This window comes from Siniperca chuatsi, linkage group LG15 (assembly GCF_020085105.1).
Source record: "Siniperca chuatsi isolate FFG_IHB_CAS linkage group LG15, ASM2008510v1, whole genome shotgun sequence".
Classification (NCBI taxonomy): Eukaryota; Metazoa; Chordata; class Actinopteri; order Centrarchiformes; family Sinipercidae; genus Siniperca; species Siniperca chuatsi.
Window position 1 is genome coordinate 28,624,429 of NC_058056.1, and position 16,668 is coordinate 28,641,096.

A 16,668-nucleotide genomic window follows, 5' to 3' on the forward strand; every position below is an offset into this window, starting at 1 on the left:
CTTCGTCAGGAGGCGTGTCAGAGCGACATGACGCTTCATCAGGAGGCGTGTCAGAGCGACATGACGCTTCATCAGGAGGCGTGTCAGAGTCACATGACACGTCTTCAGGAGGCGTGTCAGAGTCACATGACGCTTCCTCAGGAGGCGTGTCAGAGCGCCATGACGCTTCATAAGGAGGCGTGTCAGAGTCACATGACGCTTCATCAGGAGGCGTGTCAGAGCGACATGACGCTTCGTCAGGAGGCGTGTCAGAGCGCCATGACGCTTCATCAGGAGGCGTGTCAGAGTCACATGACGCTTCCTCAGGAGGCGTGTCAGAGCGACATGACGCTTCATCAGGAGGCGTGTCAGAGTCACATGACGCTTCGTCAGGAGGCGTGTCAGAGTCACATGACGTCACATGGACGTCAGTCCGGTCTTCTCTCTGTCAGCTCTGTGTTTGGTCTCCAGCAGCTGCTGAGGGAAACATCTGGCTCTTTAGCAGCTAGATGCTCCGCTACGTTCAGCAGCTGCTCTCTGACTGCGTCTGCCTGCTGTTTGCTGCCGAGCGGCTCGAGTTCAGAGGCTTTTTACAGCTTCTTCTTCTCTGGTCCTAAACCAGCGTCCTCACTTTCAAGATCTAAAAAATTGGTCCTCACAGTGATAGAAGTACAAGTACACACACAGACTCAGACAGCGCCCAGAGCTCATCAATTAGTCCTGGTTGATAATGAAGCACAAGCTTGTTGCCAAATGACGCAGCAGCTGTTCACACACTCACAGTTTCCAACAGCTGCACTAAGTGTGTGTGTGTGTGTGTGTGTGTGTGTGTGTCAGACATGTGGTGTAATTACCTTTCGCTCTGAAAATCAGATTAAAAAACAGATGACTGTGTCAAACCTGCAGCTGGTTTTGTTTCACTTCTGTTTCCTGTTTTAAACTGAAAGAAAACTTTTGCTTCCTGTTTTAAACTGAAAGAAAACATCTGCTTCCTGTTTTAAACTGAAAGAAAACCTGTTTATTATCTTGAATTTTCATTTGAATTTTTCCTCAGGATGCTCAGCCGTGATGAGTCAACTAGCCAATCACAGCCAACGTGAAATGTAACCATGTTTATTGACATTCATATCAAGATGGGATTTCGATAACCTCTAATTATCTGTTTGTTATGGCCGATAAGGATACAATAATATTAATAATTAATAAATAATTAATAAATGCAAAACTGTGAAGAGGACAGTAAAGGTTATATTTTTAAATTGACTAGTTTAATACATGTTTATAGACAATCCCTAGAATAAAGAATACATTTATTTATTGTAAATGTGTTTGTAATTTTTTAAATATGTACGCTAGTTAACTCCAGACCTTGTCTCCTTTTTGATAAAAATGTATAGGATATAAAAAACAGAGTAACTGTTTAGGCTCATCATTATCGGACTTAATTATCGGCTGTATTTCCACCATCGGAACAGTAATAATTTATTTTTCTTATTTATCGGCCACCGATATATATCGTTCATTCCTACATTTATATTTATGTCACACTTCACTCTTCTTTGTTTTTCCAGCAGCATGAAGGTTCTGCGAAAGATCCAACCTGAAGAACGTTTTTCTTCTGTTCTCTAACGGATTTTACTTGATGATCTAACAGAGTTCTTGTCTTTTGTCCCTTCACAGCTCCTGTTAACCCACATCTCAGTAAGTACCTGCCGACACTGACTGTCTTTACTCACCGGGAGCCGGTTGCACCAGCTGTTCGTGAGTTCAAACTAGCTAGTAGTTACTAAGAACTTACGAAGGACTTTACGCACATACTTAGTGATGGATTTACAGCTGGTGCAACCCAGTCCTGTACGAAATGCCACCAAATTTGGTATGCACCCTCCAGCATTGTAATACCAAATCTGGAGACATCTGACAAAAAATAAAAGTTTTACATTTAATATATAACTTACTCTGCAGTCTCATGCGCTCTTTCTAAACATGTAGACTCAGGAAGCGCACTCGTCGGCGGCATGATACCGTGGAAATGTTCCGAAATGATGCAGCAAAAAACTGTTTATCTATCTAATTTGCTGCCCAAATTTTTATTTACGTGATGAAGAAATGTTTTAATGAATGTACGTGCGAAGTGCCGTACAACAAGGTGAAATTTCCTGGACTCAAAAAAAACCGTTAACAATGAACATAAATCCAGGCAGCAATTACGTTTCGCCCTGAACATATTTGGCAAAAGCATTCAGGAATATATTAATGTAGTTTGTTGTATTAGGTGCTTGGCCCTGCTTGCATGTCTAGTTGCTCTTTATATTTACAGTATACTACTTTTTTTTTATTATTTATTTTAACTTTTTGACTATTTGCTGTAACTGAAAGTTATGAGTAAACATTGATGAAAGACGCTCGTGAAGCTAACGATCACCACGTCATCAGAACTGTGTCTGTAGACCGACTAAAGCTTAGTTCAGTTGGGGCTTCAAACGGCAGATTTCCAATGGAAGTTCTGCATTGGGTTTCTGATTAAGGAAGTAATATTTATGATGTTATATTTTATTCAAGATAATTCTCACAAATAAACACACTTTCCACCACAGTTCAGCAGATAGCTCAAACTGTACCGCTTTAAATTTAACATTGAGGTATTATCAGCTGCGATTTACAGTATGTGTTCACATTTAAAGGATTTATTCTGTTAATGTAATTTCTGCGTATTTGTGTGTGTGTGTGTGTGTGTGTGTGTGTGTGTGTGTTCAGGGGAGTTCCAGTGCGGTTTCGAGGACGAGGCGCTGTGTTTGTTCTCGCAGGACAAAACAGACGAGTTCGACTGGACGCGTCACAGCGCCGCCACACGAGACACCAAATACACCCCGAACACCGGGCCGAGCTCCGACCACACCGGCTCCAAGCAGGGTACACACACACACACACACACACACACACACACACACACACACACAGTTACATCCAGTTCAAATGTTTTGTTCCTGACTGATGTTTTGAACGTTTCATTTGTAAAGCAAAGCTGCAAACTAGTTCAGGAGCTCACTTTTGCTGCTGCAGCCTAATGACCTCATTTCCTCCCCGGGTTTAATCGTTTCATCTCGTGCCAGATTATAATATACATACTATACATTATCCAAAGGTAACAAAACCCACCAACCAGCGCCTCTAAAGTGTAAGAGGTGTTGTATGTGACAGACTGTTTCTTGGCCAGGACTAGTTGCCAAACAACCAGACTCCAGGAAGTCACTGCTCCCAGCCAGGAAATACTCCGACACACTCGGGGTATTGCACTTCAAGTCAAGTTAAGCTGTGTCTGTCTTCAAAAAGATCTCAAGGCATCAGTTACCACTAAAATATATTAGGGACTTCTAAAGGAATCCATTTAAATTGTATTGTTATTTCCACGTGCCTTATGTCTCTCTTTATTGTATCTATGTAACCAGTGTTTAGACATTTAGTCGTTTTTTAGGTTTAGGTTGTTTTGTTTTTTGAGTTTCTTAGGGTCTTTGGTTAGTCTCAGATGTTTTGTAGGTTGTAAATGTTACTGTATAATATAAGCACTCTTTCAAATCTAGACAACGTGTTGGTAAATATATATGTTAAATACTACCTGCTTAGTGTCTGGGCCCCTATTCTCAGATAGCTTATCAGCGTGTCCCATTTCACAAATCTCCATTATGTCTTATATGATTGTACTTGTATTTTAACTGTTTGTGAATAAACTGAAACTAAAGTGAACCGGCTGCTAGCTGCAGCCTTATGTTTAACGGTCAGAGAGTGGCATCAATCTGAACATCCAGCTCTCAGCGAGAAGCAGAAGGAGGGTATTTCCTAAAATGTCAGTCTGAGCCACAAGGAGACAAATAAACAAAAAAAACTCCCATTTCCATTTGTACATCCACGAGTGTTTAACAGGAAACAAGAGAGCAGACCGGAGACACATTAACAGCCGAAACACACACAGATCTGTCTTCACCAGCCAACCCGTTCAGACTCCTCCGTTTCCTTCATCGCTGCCTGAGTTTTCATTTGTTGGTGTCTCTTTGTGTTTTCCGTCTCGTGCTGTCGCCAGCAGCTCTGACAGTGGGAGGAGAGCCGAGGATTACTCAGATGGCTGACTCTGAATGTTAACCGTCGCGCCGGACTGATGAGACGAACGCTGAACCGTTGCCGGTTCGGGCCGGGCGACGCCCACTCCGAACGCGATGAGAGGCTGAAAATAAAAAGCAGCAGTGAAGCAGCCCGAGGAGTCGAGTCCTCGCTGACTGAATGAGAGCAGTTTGACGGACACGCTGCAGAGTTTTGTTCTGCTGTGGATTAAATAGTTTGTTTCTACTGGAAAAGGTTCAGGGAGGAACGTCGTCTGCAGGATACAAGTGTTCAGAGCTGGAATATGTCATCAAAAAGAGGCCGAGAAAACTCATCTTACTGGCCGAGCGGTGCGACACATCCAGCTTTGGTTAGGGTTGAGTTATTTCAGTAATTATAAGTCCTCAGCTGGAATTTAGGTCTTGATAATAAGAGTAATAATAAGAACATTATTATGTTTGATAACAAAAAACAATAACAATTAAAAGCAAAAATAAAAGCGTTTATTAACCCGACTTAAAACCCAGATTTAAAACGTTAAAAGGTCGTAATTGTATAAAGTGAGTACATGTGACCAACGTGCGATCAACTTAAAATGCCCAATAAGTAATATTCAGGTTGTGTAGAACTGTGCCGGTTTGGAGAGATCTGGACTAATATCAAATGATAGTTGAAATCAGACGAGTGGCGCGTTGTTCATGTTTTATACTTATTAATATATATATATTGATTAGGTAACAATGAGTGGGACAGAACATGGTCTATGTAAGCACTGAAAACAAAAGTATACAACAAGTACAATATTAGAATTATTAATTTAATTGTGATGAAAACCGGGACATTTTTGTGGTTTACAGATATTTGTCAGGACTCGGGACACCCAGCTTGAAACAAACCGGGACGTCTGGTCATAATCTTAGTAAAAGGCATCTAGCGAGTTAAATTAGCTTCCTTGGTGACGTTAGCTTCCTAGCCACCAACTAACGAAGGTCAGGGAATATGAATTAAAGTAGTTACAGTTTAAATAGTGGTTTTCTGCAGTGCTAGAGCTAATTTGTGACTTTAGCTCCGGCAAAATGTCACAGTCTGAAAATAATAACAGGTAGAGACAGAAGCCAACAATGCTAACAGGGACCACAGTGGAAATAAGCTTTTATCTTTGTAATTTTAATTGTATGTCAAAACCGTCCGTCTGCAGTCTTGCATTTACCTTTCTGCCGTAAGTACGTAAAGGCATTGTTTCATCAGCTAGCTAGCAGTTAGCTAGTTAGAATCAATCACATGGATCAGAGATCAACTAACAACTAAAGAGGCAGTGTGGCTGCCCGAGGGAAATTTCATCACATGAACACTCTGCTAAATTGCCACATTTTCCAGTGGAGTTTGGCATTTCTCCCTCCCCATACAGACAGAGGGACGTTATCAGGAGAAAGCAGGATGTCACAAATACAAACTGACTATCAACTGACTGTCAGACCGACTTTCACAGCCTGATTACAGAGAGGAAAGTGTCTGACTGAATTATCTTTGTACTGTCAACGCTGACACTGGATCTGTAAGTAGGCGTAGGAAGCCGACCTGTCAAACTGTCCAATATGCCTTTAGTTAGATAAAGATAACTTTAGCATCTGTCCCAGAGCAAAAATAGTTTGCAGAGAAGAATGACAGTTCAGACTTGAGAGTTTTGTTTGTAAATTTACTTCTTACTTTTAAACACTCAGTCAGCTGTCACGTCCGGATATTTCCGGAGGCTTAAGTGCTTCAGTTTGACAGCCGAAGTAGTTTCAGCTATCGAAAACGTAGAAACTGAATGTCAGATTTTGGTGACAGAAGCGAAGTGCAAGAGCTTCTTTCTAGAGCCGCCATTTTGAAACAGACGCAATGATAAAGGAAGAAATCCGTCCGAGGAAAAGAAACATTGAGACTGGTTTCTGCACCCGAGACAATAATGACGTGCAGACTCAGGATGAAGTCCGTCACACTTCCAGGCCGCACCCTCCACGTTTTCCCATCATATGGAGGCCATTTCATTTTTTACTGACCCCTTAATAACGCAGAGTCGTACTGAATGTTTCATGTGATAATGAAACGTCCTGAATTTGCACCTTAAAGTACCTTAAGCAGCAGTCTGAAGGGCGGGAGTTGCTATGGAAATATGAACCTGCTGACCTTTCTCAGTCTGCGTTCTTGTGAAACGTCATCAGCCAAAGTCCGGCCGAGTTCAGCCCGAAGTGTTTCATCAGGATACTTTGGGAGCCAAATATCCCAGAATGCATTGCGCATCAACCAGCGGCTATTATGTCACTTACGAAATTCTGATATTTGGCGAGAAAGTGACCATTTAGATTTCGAATATGTTGTCGACTTATCCGATAAGTCTGATGTCAGCAGCTCTTTGGTAGTTCTGGTTCTGATGTCTCCGAGTCCATTTCGGTCTCAGAGCTGACGTTCAGTATTTGTTGTTGCCACATTAGTTTGTCTGAAGGTAAAGTTGAGTTTATGTTTTTAGTGGACAGTTTAACAACAGGCTGCTCATGTGTACAGATCTCACCAATATATATATATATGTATATATATATATATATATATATATATATATATATATATATATATATATATATATATATATATATATATATACATATATATATATACATATATATATATATATATATATATATATATATATATATATATATATATATATATATATATATGTGAAAATGAACAGAAGCAGTGATGTATATTCAGTTTTGTTCCATTGTAGATATACATAAGATTGAAGTTATCTTTTGACAGTATCTCAGAATAAACCCAGTTGAAAGCTGTAAAAAAAAAGTGGGCTTTTGAGTTGGGATTATTTTATCACACAACAGGTGTAGACAGGTGTGTGGAGGTGTGATCACCTGAGGCGAGCTGGGCTGCAGAGTCCCGGTCCTCCTGTTCTCGGGAGTTTGGACTCCAGAGTTGAACTTGACAAGTTCAAACTCCCGAGTACACGAGTCCGAACTTACTCTGCATCGACAAGTGACCACGACGGGAGAAAACAAAAGCCGCAGTCTGTGATTGGTGTTCTGACTCGTCTGTTGTCCAATGAAGCGAGCCGGCGTAAACTTGGCGTGGCGTGGCGTGGCGTGGCGTGGCGTGGCGTGGCGTGGCGTGGCGTGGCGTGGCGTGGCGGCAGCAGCATTGTGGAAAATAGCCACACAGCAATATGTGTTTGTGTCACGACCTGTCGTCTCAGAGGCCGCCTGCTCCTCCAGGCAGGAAGAGGCTAAATAATCAAATGTGATTGGCTGTCAACACCTGGCCGTCAGACCCCGCCCTGAGGTAGTCCAGACTACCACAGAAACAGGAAACCCCGAGCCCAAGACGTAAATCTTTAAAAACACCTCACAAATATAAAGTTTGATTTTAAAAAAGGGCCATTTTTCTGCACCGAGTACTTTTACTTTTAATACTTTAAGTACATTTTCCTGATTCTACTTACAGACTTTTACTGAAGTGACATTTTCAGTGCAGGACTTTTACCTGTAACGGAGTATTTGTACAGTGTGGTGTCAGTACTTCTGAAAACGTCCTCCACCTCTGCTCTGAAATATTAAAATAAGAGGGTTAAAACAAGTGTTTCTGGCAGTATGATCAGGATTAACTGGACAACAAAAAAGTAAAAAAATTAAAATAACTCCACATACGTTCAGTTAACAGCAGCTGTTTGTCGTCTGTCTCCTCCTCTTCGTTTCCTCCTGGAAAATCACCCCGTTCTTCTTCTTCTGCAGCTCGTTTCCTCCGCGAGGTTTCACTCCGCGGTAGAGTCTCATTAAAGTGAGCCTCGGGCCGAGCGGTTTTAAGTCCGCTGCCAAACAGGAAACATGCGTGACTGTGAGTTTCTCGTGTACAATTTATTTAGTGAGGATTGTTTTTCTGCCGGATGAGCCGGAGGTGGATTTGTTTGCACTGCTGCCACTGTTACATTAGGTTTTACTGTTTCCGCCTCGTGGGTTAATCTGTGCAGGTCAGTGGGAGGAGAGCGAGGCAGGGTCACAGGTTCAATTCCCTGTTCAAACTAAATAAAAAGGAAAATACCAGTTGAATTTTGTGATTCTTTTTTGTGATTTGTTTTGCATTTTCTGTCCCTTCTGATTCTGTTTTTACAGCATTTTATTTTTAGGTGGTACTCTATGGAGGCTCAAAGTGTACAATATTAAATTAATAAATAAGAAAATAATAATGATGGATTGACATAACATTTTGTACCAACATTCACGTTCCCCAGAGGATGAATCTTACTGACTCTGCTGATCCTCTGACTTTCCATCTAGCGCCACCATCAGGTCGACACGTTAACGCGTCCGACACTTTATTCCAAGTACTGGACACATTAAAAGCCCGACAGGTGTCATGGAGAGAAAGATTTGTGTTCACGATTTAATAATTCATGCTCTCGATTTGACTCTTCTTGCCATTAGCCGTGTGTTGCGTGTTCCTTCACACTCGCTTGGATTTAATATGTTTATTTTCAAAATGCCAAAGTATGTTTTTATTTCATGCCACTGATCTCCGCCCCCTCAGTCCCAATCCAGTCACAACCAGCTAGCTAGCTCCTGTTAGCTACAGCGACCACAGAGAAAGTCGCAACACTGGTTGATTAACCAGCTAGCTGCTGCCGCTAACAGGGACGTTTCACTTTGATGCTGAGTGCTAGGCCTAATCCAAGCTCACAAGCCAACCTAGCTAGTTAGCCGTTAGCTTGGTAGCTAAAAAGAAGAGATCAGTTATTGTGTTTGGTGTTTGTTTGGGCCAGCAGCTAGTTACTTTATTCAGAATCCTTCGGCTTTGTTGTTTTTATAGCTAACAGTAGCTAGCTGGCTAATTGTGGTAGCAGTTGCTGAGCTTGTTAAGAGGCATGTGATTGGCTTACGTTATGAAATAAAAGACAGAAACAGAAAACAGACTTCTGAAAAAAGGCATCTTAAAATAAAACGATGAAACAAAACTAACTCCAATAAAAATTGTGAAAAAATGTTTCGGAATAGGTTGTGTTTTAATAATTTATTAGTTTATTGACCCCTGAGCTGACCTTTGACCCCGGCCTGTGTTGTGGCGGCCTCACAGGTTTCTACATGTACATCGAGACGTCGAGGCCGAGGCTGGATGGAGACAAGGCCCGGCTGCTGTCTCCCACCTTCAACACGAACTCCAAGAGCTCCTCCCCCTCCTCCGTCACCAACAACCCCACCTACTGCTTCGCCTTCTACTACCACATGTACGGGAAACACATAGGTAAGACTGCAGCAGTCCGTCTCAGGTACAGGATATAATAATAATAATAATAATAATAATAATAAATACCTGACCCCGTTGGTTTCTGTCTGCAGGAGCGCTGAACGTGTTTCTGCGTCAGAAAGGTCAGACGGTGACGGACACCTCGGTCTGGAGTCTGACCGGTAACCAAGGAGACCGCTGGCGGCGAGCCAAGGTCAACATCCACCCAACCGCAGCCTTCCAGGTGCAAACCACACCCGCTTTGTCAGAGGCCACACCCGTTAACTACAGGCCACACCCCCTTTACTACAGGCCACACCCCCTTTACTACAGGGCACACCCACTTTATTGTGATCAGCTGGATGAATCCGAATGTCTGGACGGTAAAACACTCTGTCTGTCTCTTCAATCAATCAATTAGTCGTTTGGTCTATAAAGGAGAAAGTGAAAATGTACTAAAGTCCAAGGTGACGTCGTCAAAGTGCTTGATTTGTCCAACAGTCTGAAACCCAAAGATGTTCAGTTTACATTCACACAAGAGGAAAAGCTGTAACTAAAGTTTGAAAAATTACTTAATTCATAAATTGTTAATCGAAATAGTTGCAGTTTTCTGTCGATCAATCGATTAATGGCCTAATGGTTTCAGCCCTTGTGCTGTTAAAGTTATAATTATAAGATTTTCCTAAAGTCAAACCCCATTTTTGAGTCATTCAGCGTATTTATACTGAGTGATTATCTCTCTTTTATAGTAGCTTTTATTGGTAGTGGCGGAGTCTGCCATTCACGAAATGTCAGGAAACAACGCAGCGTGTTATCTGTCCCTGTTCACTCTCCTGCTGCCGCTTCACATTAAAACACTGGCTTTTATTGTGAAGCAGCCACAGGAAACACAGTGTGTTTGTCACTGAGCTCAGCGCTGACCACGTTTATCAAACTATCATTTTCACATTTCTGCAAAAACTAAAGTTTGCTGCCTGTCCAGATGTGTTCGTCACTAAGTGATCAAGAACTGTACTTAAGTACAAACATGAGGTACTTGTACTTTACTTGAGTCTTTTCTTTTCATGCTACTTTATACTTCTACTCCACCACATCTCAAAAAACATGAAAAGTTTATAAAATATGATGTTTTGTTATAAATTAACAGTTTATACAAGTACAAAAATATTTCACGGGGCCATATAACCGCAACGTCACCGATTTGACTCCAAGTGGCGACCTTTGTTGCACGACATGCCGCTTTCTCTCCCCCCATTTCCTGTCTCTTTACTCTCATCTGTCCATTAAAGGTGGAAAATACCCAACAAATATCTTTAAAAATCACTTCCTGGTTCTCAGATGTGCAGATCTGCTGCTTTTCGTCTGAACGACTGTAATAACTGTGATGTTTGTTAATAACGTCGAGCTTCGGACTGTCGGTCGGACACGACGACACGCTGAAGGCGTCGCTTTGGGCTCTGGGTCGTCGTGACGGCGTTTCTCACCGTTTTCACCAGTTTTCCAAACCGATCGATCGATCGACGGATCGACGGAGAAAAGAATCGGCAGATGGATCCAGAATGAAAAGCATCATCAGCTGCAGTCCGATACAAACCGGTTCAACATGAGCTCCAGCTCCACCAGCTGCAGCAGCAACATCCTGCTTTACATTAATGCACGAGGAATAATAACCTGATGATAGAATATATAACAGCACAGCAGCCACAGGGACGCTGCACTGCTTTAATGCTTTAAGGGCTTTTTCCTGATCACACTCTCACACTTTCACTGCAGCAGAGGGTTTCACAGAGTGTGTGTCAGTGCTTTTACTGCAGTACGGGATCTGAATACTTCCTCCACCTCTGGTCAGTTTCCTGTCTTTCTCTCTGGTAGATGGTGATGGAGGGAGTTCGAGGTTCTGGTATCGAGGGAGATATCGCCATCGATGATGTCACCATCGAGGAGGGCGAATGTAAAGACCCGCCCCCCAACAGTGAGTTCACTTACACTGTGATGAAGACATGGTACACAATTAATCCTCCATTTACCCTTGAAACATCCCAAACAACTTAATCCTAATGGAGGTGTTGGTATGGTAGCCAGAGATCCCTCTAAAAGGCGAAAACTAAACTTCTTAAAACGCCTTAATTTTAGATCTTAAGGGCCACGTGGCTTCCCCCTTTACTTAATTAATTTGAAACATTCGGCAAATCCATGCTTGTCTTCTTTACATTTACAGTACGTAAGATCAAACAGTACTGAACTAAAATGCGATGGTGACGATTTGGCTTTTCGGGTCTCAAACCTTCAGCCTGTTGAGGTGTTCGATCCCAGCAGGCTGTGATCATCTCACGACCCCTTTGCACGAGCCCAAACCTCACGTTGGGAACCACAGCTTTCCAGAAAACCGTCAAAAGAAAATGTGAATTAACGCTCTGATTCTTTTAAAACTTCAGCAGTATTTTCTCCTGTCTCATTAAACATGTCCTCTCGCTCTCTCTTGTTTCCCACACAGATCTAAGGTCGCTCGCCCCGCCCTCATCACCCCATATATGGCAGCTGTGCGTCACTCTGAGTCTAGCTCTGATTGGCCGGCAGAGGTGACCCCTCCTCTTTACGGGACGCCACGACCTTTGACTCTACTGCCCGTCCTCACCCATCCAATCCCATCTCTCTCCCCCTCCCCCCCCCCCCAACTACCAAAGATACAGTCAGAACTACAGAGAGACTTCCTGCCAAGATGGCTGACAGAAAAGGTCAAGAGATCACATGAAGAAGTGATGACTTAAAGGAGCAGTCCGACATTTAGTGAACTCGTCTTGTTCTCCGGCTTCTCCAGACTCCGATCTTTCAGGTGGATATCAGAGATAGTTTAGCACAAAGACTGGAAGCAGTCGGGCTAGCTGTTTCCCCCTGCTTCCACTCTTTATGCTAAGCTAACTGACTCGCAACACTTAACATATCCACCTGAACATCTCGCTCTCCTTTAACTGTAATGATTTGAAAGCTTATTTTTAGGAGCCCATTTCTGCCAAGAAAAGAAAAACATGGATTAAACGTTTGGATGATAGAAATTAAAATACTCATTGTAAGTAGTCATGAATGAAAAAGTCACACATTTGACTTACTAATTTTGGGTTAATTTCTCATTATTTTGACTTGGAATGTCCTAGTTTTATGCTAACTTTATGCTAAGCTAACCCCATCCTGACTCCGGGTACTTAACATATCCATCACAACATCTCAGAAAGAAAGAGAATGAGGAAGTTTTCCCAAAATGGTAAGCAATTTCTTTAAATGTAATAATTTGAAAAGGTCACTGTTCATGCAGGTGACGTGGTTTTCCTGTCTTACAGAACCAGCACCTGTAATAATTTAACTCTACAGAAACCAGGTGTTTACACGATGATTTCAGATTACAGCAGAAAGTTGACAACGCTGGTTACTTAAAAGCATGTAACCACGACAACAGTTAAAATAGAGACAGCGGGTTGGCTTAAAGAAGAGGTTTGTGAAAGGTAGACAAGCTACTAATCATCCGTCAGCGTTTTTAATGTTTCCAAAGGATCTTCTGAAGCTTTTCTCCAGTGAAACTTGTCGACCTTTTGTTTTCATCGCGGCGCCACAAAGCACAGAAAATCAGGCGCTTCAGTCAGAGAAAGGAGGAAATAACAGCTTGAATGTCATCTTTCCTGACCTCCCCTCCATCCCGCCATCCCCACTCATAAACCCTCCCAGCCCCCAGCGCCCCCCCCCCCGTACTCCCCCTCCACAGATCATCAGTACTGTACCGCGAGCTGGACGGACAAACGGCAGTCTCTCTTTTTCCGGGGGAGGTAACTTTTTACAGCGTGCGGACCGGCAGTTTTTAAAAAAAATACTTTTAGATCTTATTTTGACGTCTGTCTGTCTGTCTGCGTCGAACCGAGGAGGCGAGTTCACCCTCTGCCATGACATCAAGTGCCTTCAGACTCACAGAGGAAAAAGATCGCCGGGCTGAGGAACGCCGTCGTCACGGAAACAAAACAAAAAGACAAAGCGCCGGATCATTATGTCTTAATGGCCGAGGAGAAAATCACCATGAACAGAAATATCTCCCGGTCTGATTATGCAGAGAATCACTTTCTTACAGATTTTCTTCAGACCTTCTGGTTTTGTTTTTTTTTATTTTATTTTGAGAAGAAAATGTTTCTGATGACAAGAGGATTCTGGGAAAAAGGAAGCCATGTTGGATGGCGACGAAGAAGCCATGGACAGGAAGTAGACTCTGGATACAGACAGGAACTTCTTTGATTTATTTAACAGTTTAAAGAACAACATGCAATCTGTGACTTGATATTTCAAAATAAAAGACTTCCTGTTGGACGATTTTCAGCCCTAAGCCAATGGGATTTGAGCATTTGGTCTCTCCGAACTATTTTAGTATTTCAAAATAAGAGTTTTCAGAAGGAGGCGGAGACTTTGACGCTACCTGAGATCATCAGTTACCTTAAACTATAAAAACAGCCGGAGCTTTTGGAAAAAGGAGGAAGAAATATGTATCTTGGATTGTTCCTATGATATTATAAAGATGGGGGATCTTTACACTTTTATTCTCTCCCCATCTCTTTTGTTTTGTTGGTTTTAACGAGGGTGGGACTTTCAGTTCAGGTTTCTTTATTTAGCTTTTTTATTTGTGGAAAAACTCCAGGGTTAATGTTTTTGTTTTTTAACTTTAGGGAGTTGATGGTTTGAGTCAAGAGCAAATGGATTTGATACACGTCCCGCTGACAAAACATTTCTACTAAAATCCACGGTGAGGATTCATTTAAAAAAAAAAAAAAAAAGCACAAAAAGACAAAAATGTGTTTAATTAAACAGAGTCGACACATGAACAACACACCTGCACACACCTGTATGGAAACTCCTTGAGGACAAATGTTCAGGTTCATCACCTCTGCATCATGTATCATGACAAAGCTCATTTCTGCCAAGAAAAGAAAAGTTAAGATGATAGAAATTAATTGTAAGTAGTCATGAATGAAACAGTCACACACTTGACTTATATTTCGTCATATTTGTGACAGTTTTTTCGTCATTCTTAACATTTCATCCATTTAAAAAAAAAAATCTTTTTCTGGCAGAAACGGGCTTCCGTACTTCCGCTCGTATACATGCTGTCGCATGAAAAAACCATCGACTGCCGTTCTGATTCACGTGGGTTCACAGCAAAAAAATAATTTACCTTGAAAATACATTTAAAGACGGTTGACAGGTTCTGTAATATGACGAATTTGAGGTAAACAACATGTGGATGCAGCATCATTTTCAGGATTTGATTAAATTGAATTTAAATTGATCTGACTGACTGAAAGTGGATGTGACTCGGTGAGCAGGGAGTCTCCGGAGAGCCACAGTGAGATAAAGTCGAGAGCGGTTTTATATGATTCACTGTGTCTTTAAAAATGCCTTGTGAAAAAACTTTTCTATTGGATTTTTCACTACACGATAATGAGCCTGATGTCCCTCTCAGCCACTGTTACACACTAAAACTGAAACTCTGATGAGAAGTCATTCGGCAGAGGATCCATTAGATAACTCATACCCTCAGATAAATATCATTTCTTTTTAATGTTTTGTTGATTTTGTTTCCTCCCTGTGGCGACACTTTTCCTCTCAGTGTGTTCTTCCGCTGCAGCTGATAATCAGATTTTTATTAAAGCTCCTCTGGGTATCAGTTTATCCTCCGCTGCATCATTATCACATTAGCTCTGTTTGGTGGAATCACTGGGGACGATCGGTCGCCTCTGACGAATGCCACTGGGTTTATTTATTCATTTTTGCAAATGTTTTTAAAAGTGTCCAAATCCAAACTGTGCATTAGTGATTACAGTCCAGTCAAAGAAATAAGCCGCTGTAAATTCGTATGGAAGCCAATTACAGCCAGGAAAAGAAAGAAAATCAAAAGTCAAAATTATGAGACACAAAGTCAAACTAAATTGAAATCAAGTCAGAACTATAATACAAAATTAAAATGGTCACTTTTTTTTACTTATCTCATAATTTTGATTTGCCATGAGTACTTTTGTTTTTGTAATTCCTAATATTTCATCTAATTGTTTTTTATTTATCCTGGCATAAATGGGCTTCCATACGTGTGGGTCCAAACAAAGATGGCCGGGAGCTGTAGTTTTTTTTGTTTTGTTTTTTGTTGTGCCAATAGAATAATCATTGTTTAACTTTGTTTGTAGTAGATACTAATTTATCTGAACAGTAAACATCAGGAATATGTTTCCCTGATGAAAAAACGACTGTACTGAGTTACAGAAGCTAGCCAGAGTTCGGACATGGCCGTTGATTGTCTCTTCAGATTTAGAGACCACATTTCCCAGAAGCCCTTTGGATGCATTTTTAATTTATTAATTGTGGCTCTTATAAAACAAACTTTTTCCCTCTCTGTTTGCAGTAAGACCCTCAGAAATGGTCACATGTTGATTTTATATAACAGTTGAATCACTCAGGCTCCCATAGCGGAGTAAAACATCTTAATTCATCTACATTTCAAATGTTCCTTCGATGTGATAAAAGTCGTCTCCGCTGGTCAAAGCTTCGGTTGTCAACTCTCTGCAGTGGAAAAACACGTCCTGATATTTTCCCCAGAGGGCTCCGATCGCTGTGTTGTTTATATTTGGATTATTTTTTTTTTTTTTTTTTTTTGGGGGGGGGGCAATAAATAAAAGTTTTTAAAAAGCCACCAACACAACTCTGTGGACGCGTGAAGAAAGATATTTTTATAACTGTGATTATTCTCTGCAATACATTCTCAGATCAGTTGGACTGACTGAAAGTTACACTGCATTCTGGTTATTATTATTATTATTATCATTATTATTATTATTATTATTATATTAATAAATACGCTCCAAATGTAACGTTTAACGGTTTTCTGTCATGCCGTCTTCATGCTGCATTATGTGTGTGTTTGTATTCATCACCTTGTGGGGACTCGCCTCTTAGATGGTCCTCACAAGGTTACAAATTAAACTCTCGGGTACAGACAAAGCATTGTCCTCACAAGTGACAAAAACAAAAAGTGTGTGTGTGTGTGTGTGTGTGTGTGTGCCTGTACTTGTATTCATGATGTTGTGGGGACAGGCACCTGTTTACACGTTGTGAGGACTCTGCTCCTAATCAGGTCCCTTCAACACTAAACGTCACAGTAAATTGAATATCTTCAGGTTTTAGACAAAACAAGTCGCCTCTGAGAAATTGTGAATGCCGTTTTTTCACTATTGTTTGACATTTCATAGACTAAACCATCAATAATCAGCAGATTAATCAATAATGAAAATAATTGTTAGTTACAGGGCT

The 16,668-nt window shown here is 41.4% G+C and overlaps 1 protein-coding gene across 2 annotated transcripts in view; it reads left to right on the plus strand.

Moving 5' to 3' along the window:
* The window catches only part of LOC122861716 (MAM domain-containing glycosylphosphatidylinositol anchor protein 2-like), a 106,373-nt gene extending 90,137 nt beyond the window's left edge, over positions 1–16,236 (plus strand). For both annotated transcript variants that reach the window (XM_044166528.1, XM_044166529.1), the window contains 6 exons: positions 1,660–1,680; positions 2,737–2,892; positions 9,190–9,357; positions 9,453–9,583; positions 11,212–11,311; positions 11,834–16,236. In XM_044166528.1, the coding sequence (XP_044022463.1) occupies positions 1,660–1,680; positions 2,737–2,892; positions 9,190–9,357; positions 9,453–9,583; positions 11,212–11,311; positions 11,834–11,922 (665 nt within the window). In that variant the 3' untranslated portion in view covers positions 11,923–16,236. The remainder of the gene's footprint in view (positions 1–1,659; positions 1,681–2,736; positions 2,893–9,189; positions 9,358–9,452; positions 9,584–11,211; positions 11,312–11,833) is intronic.
* The last annotated feature ends 432 nt before the right edge of the window (positions 16,237–16,668 follow it).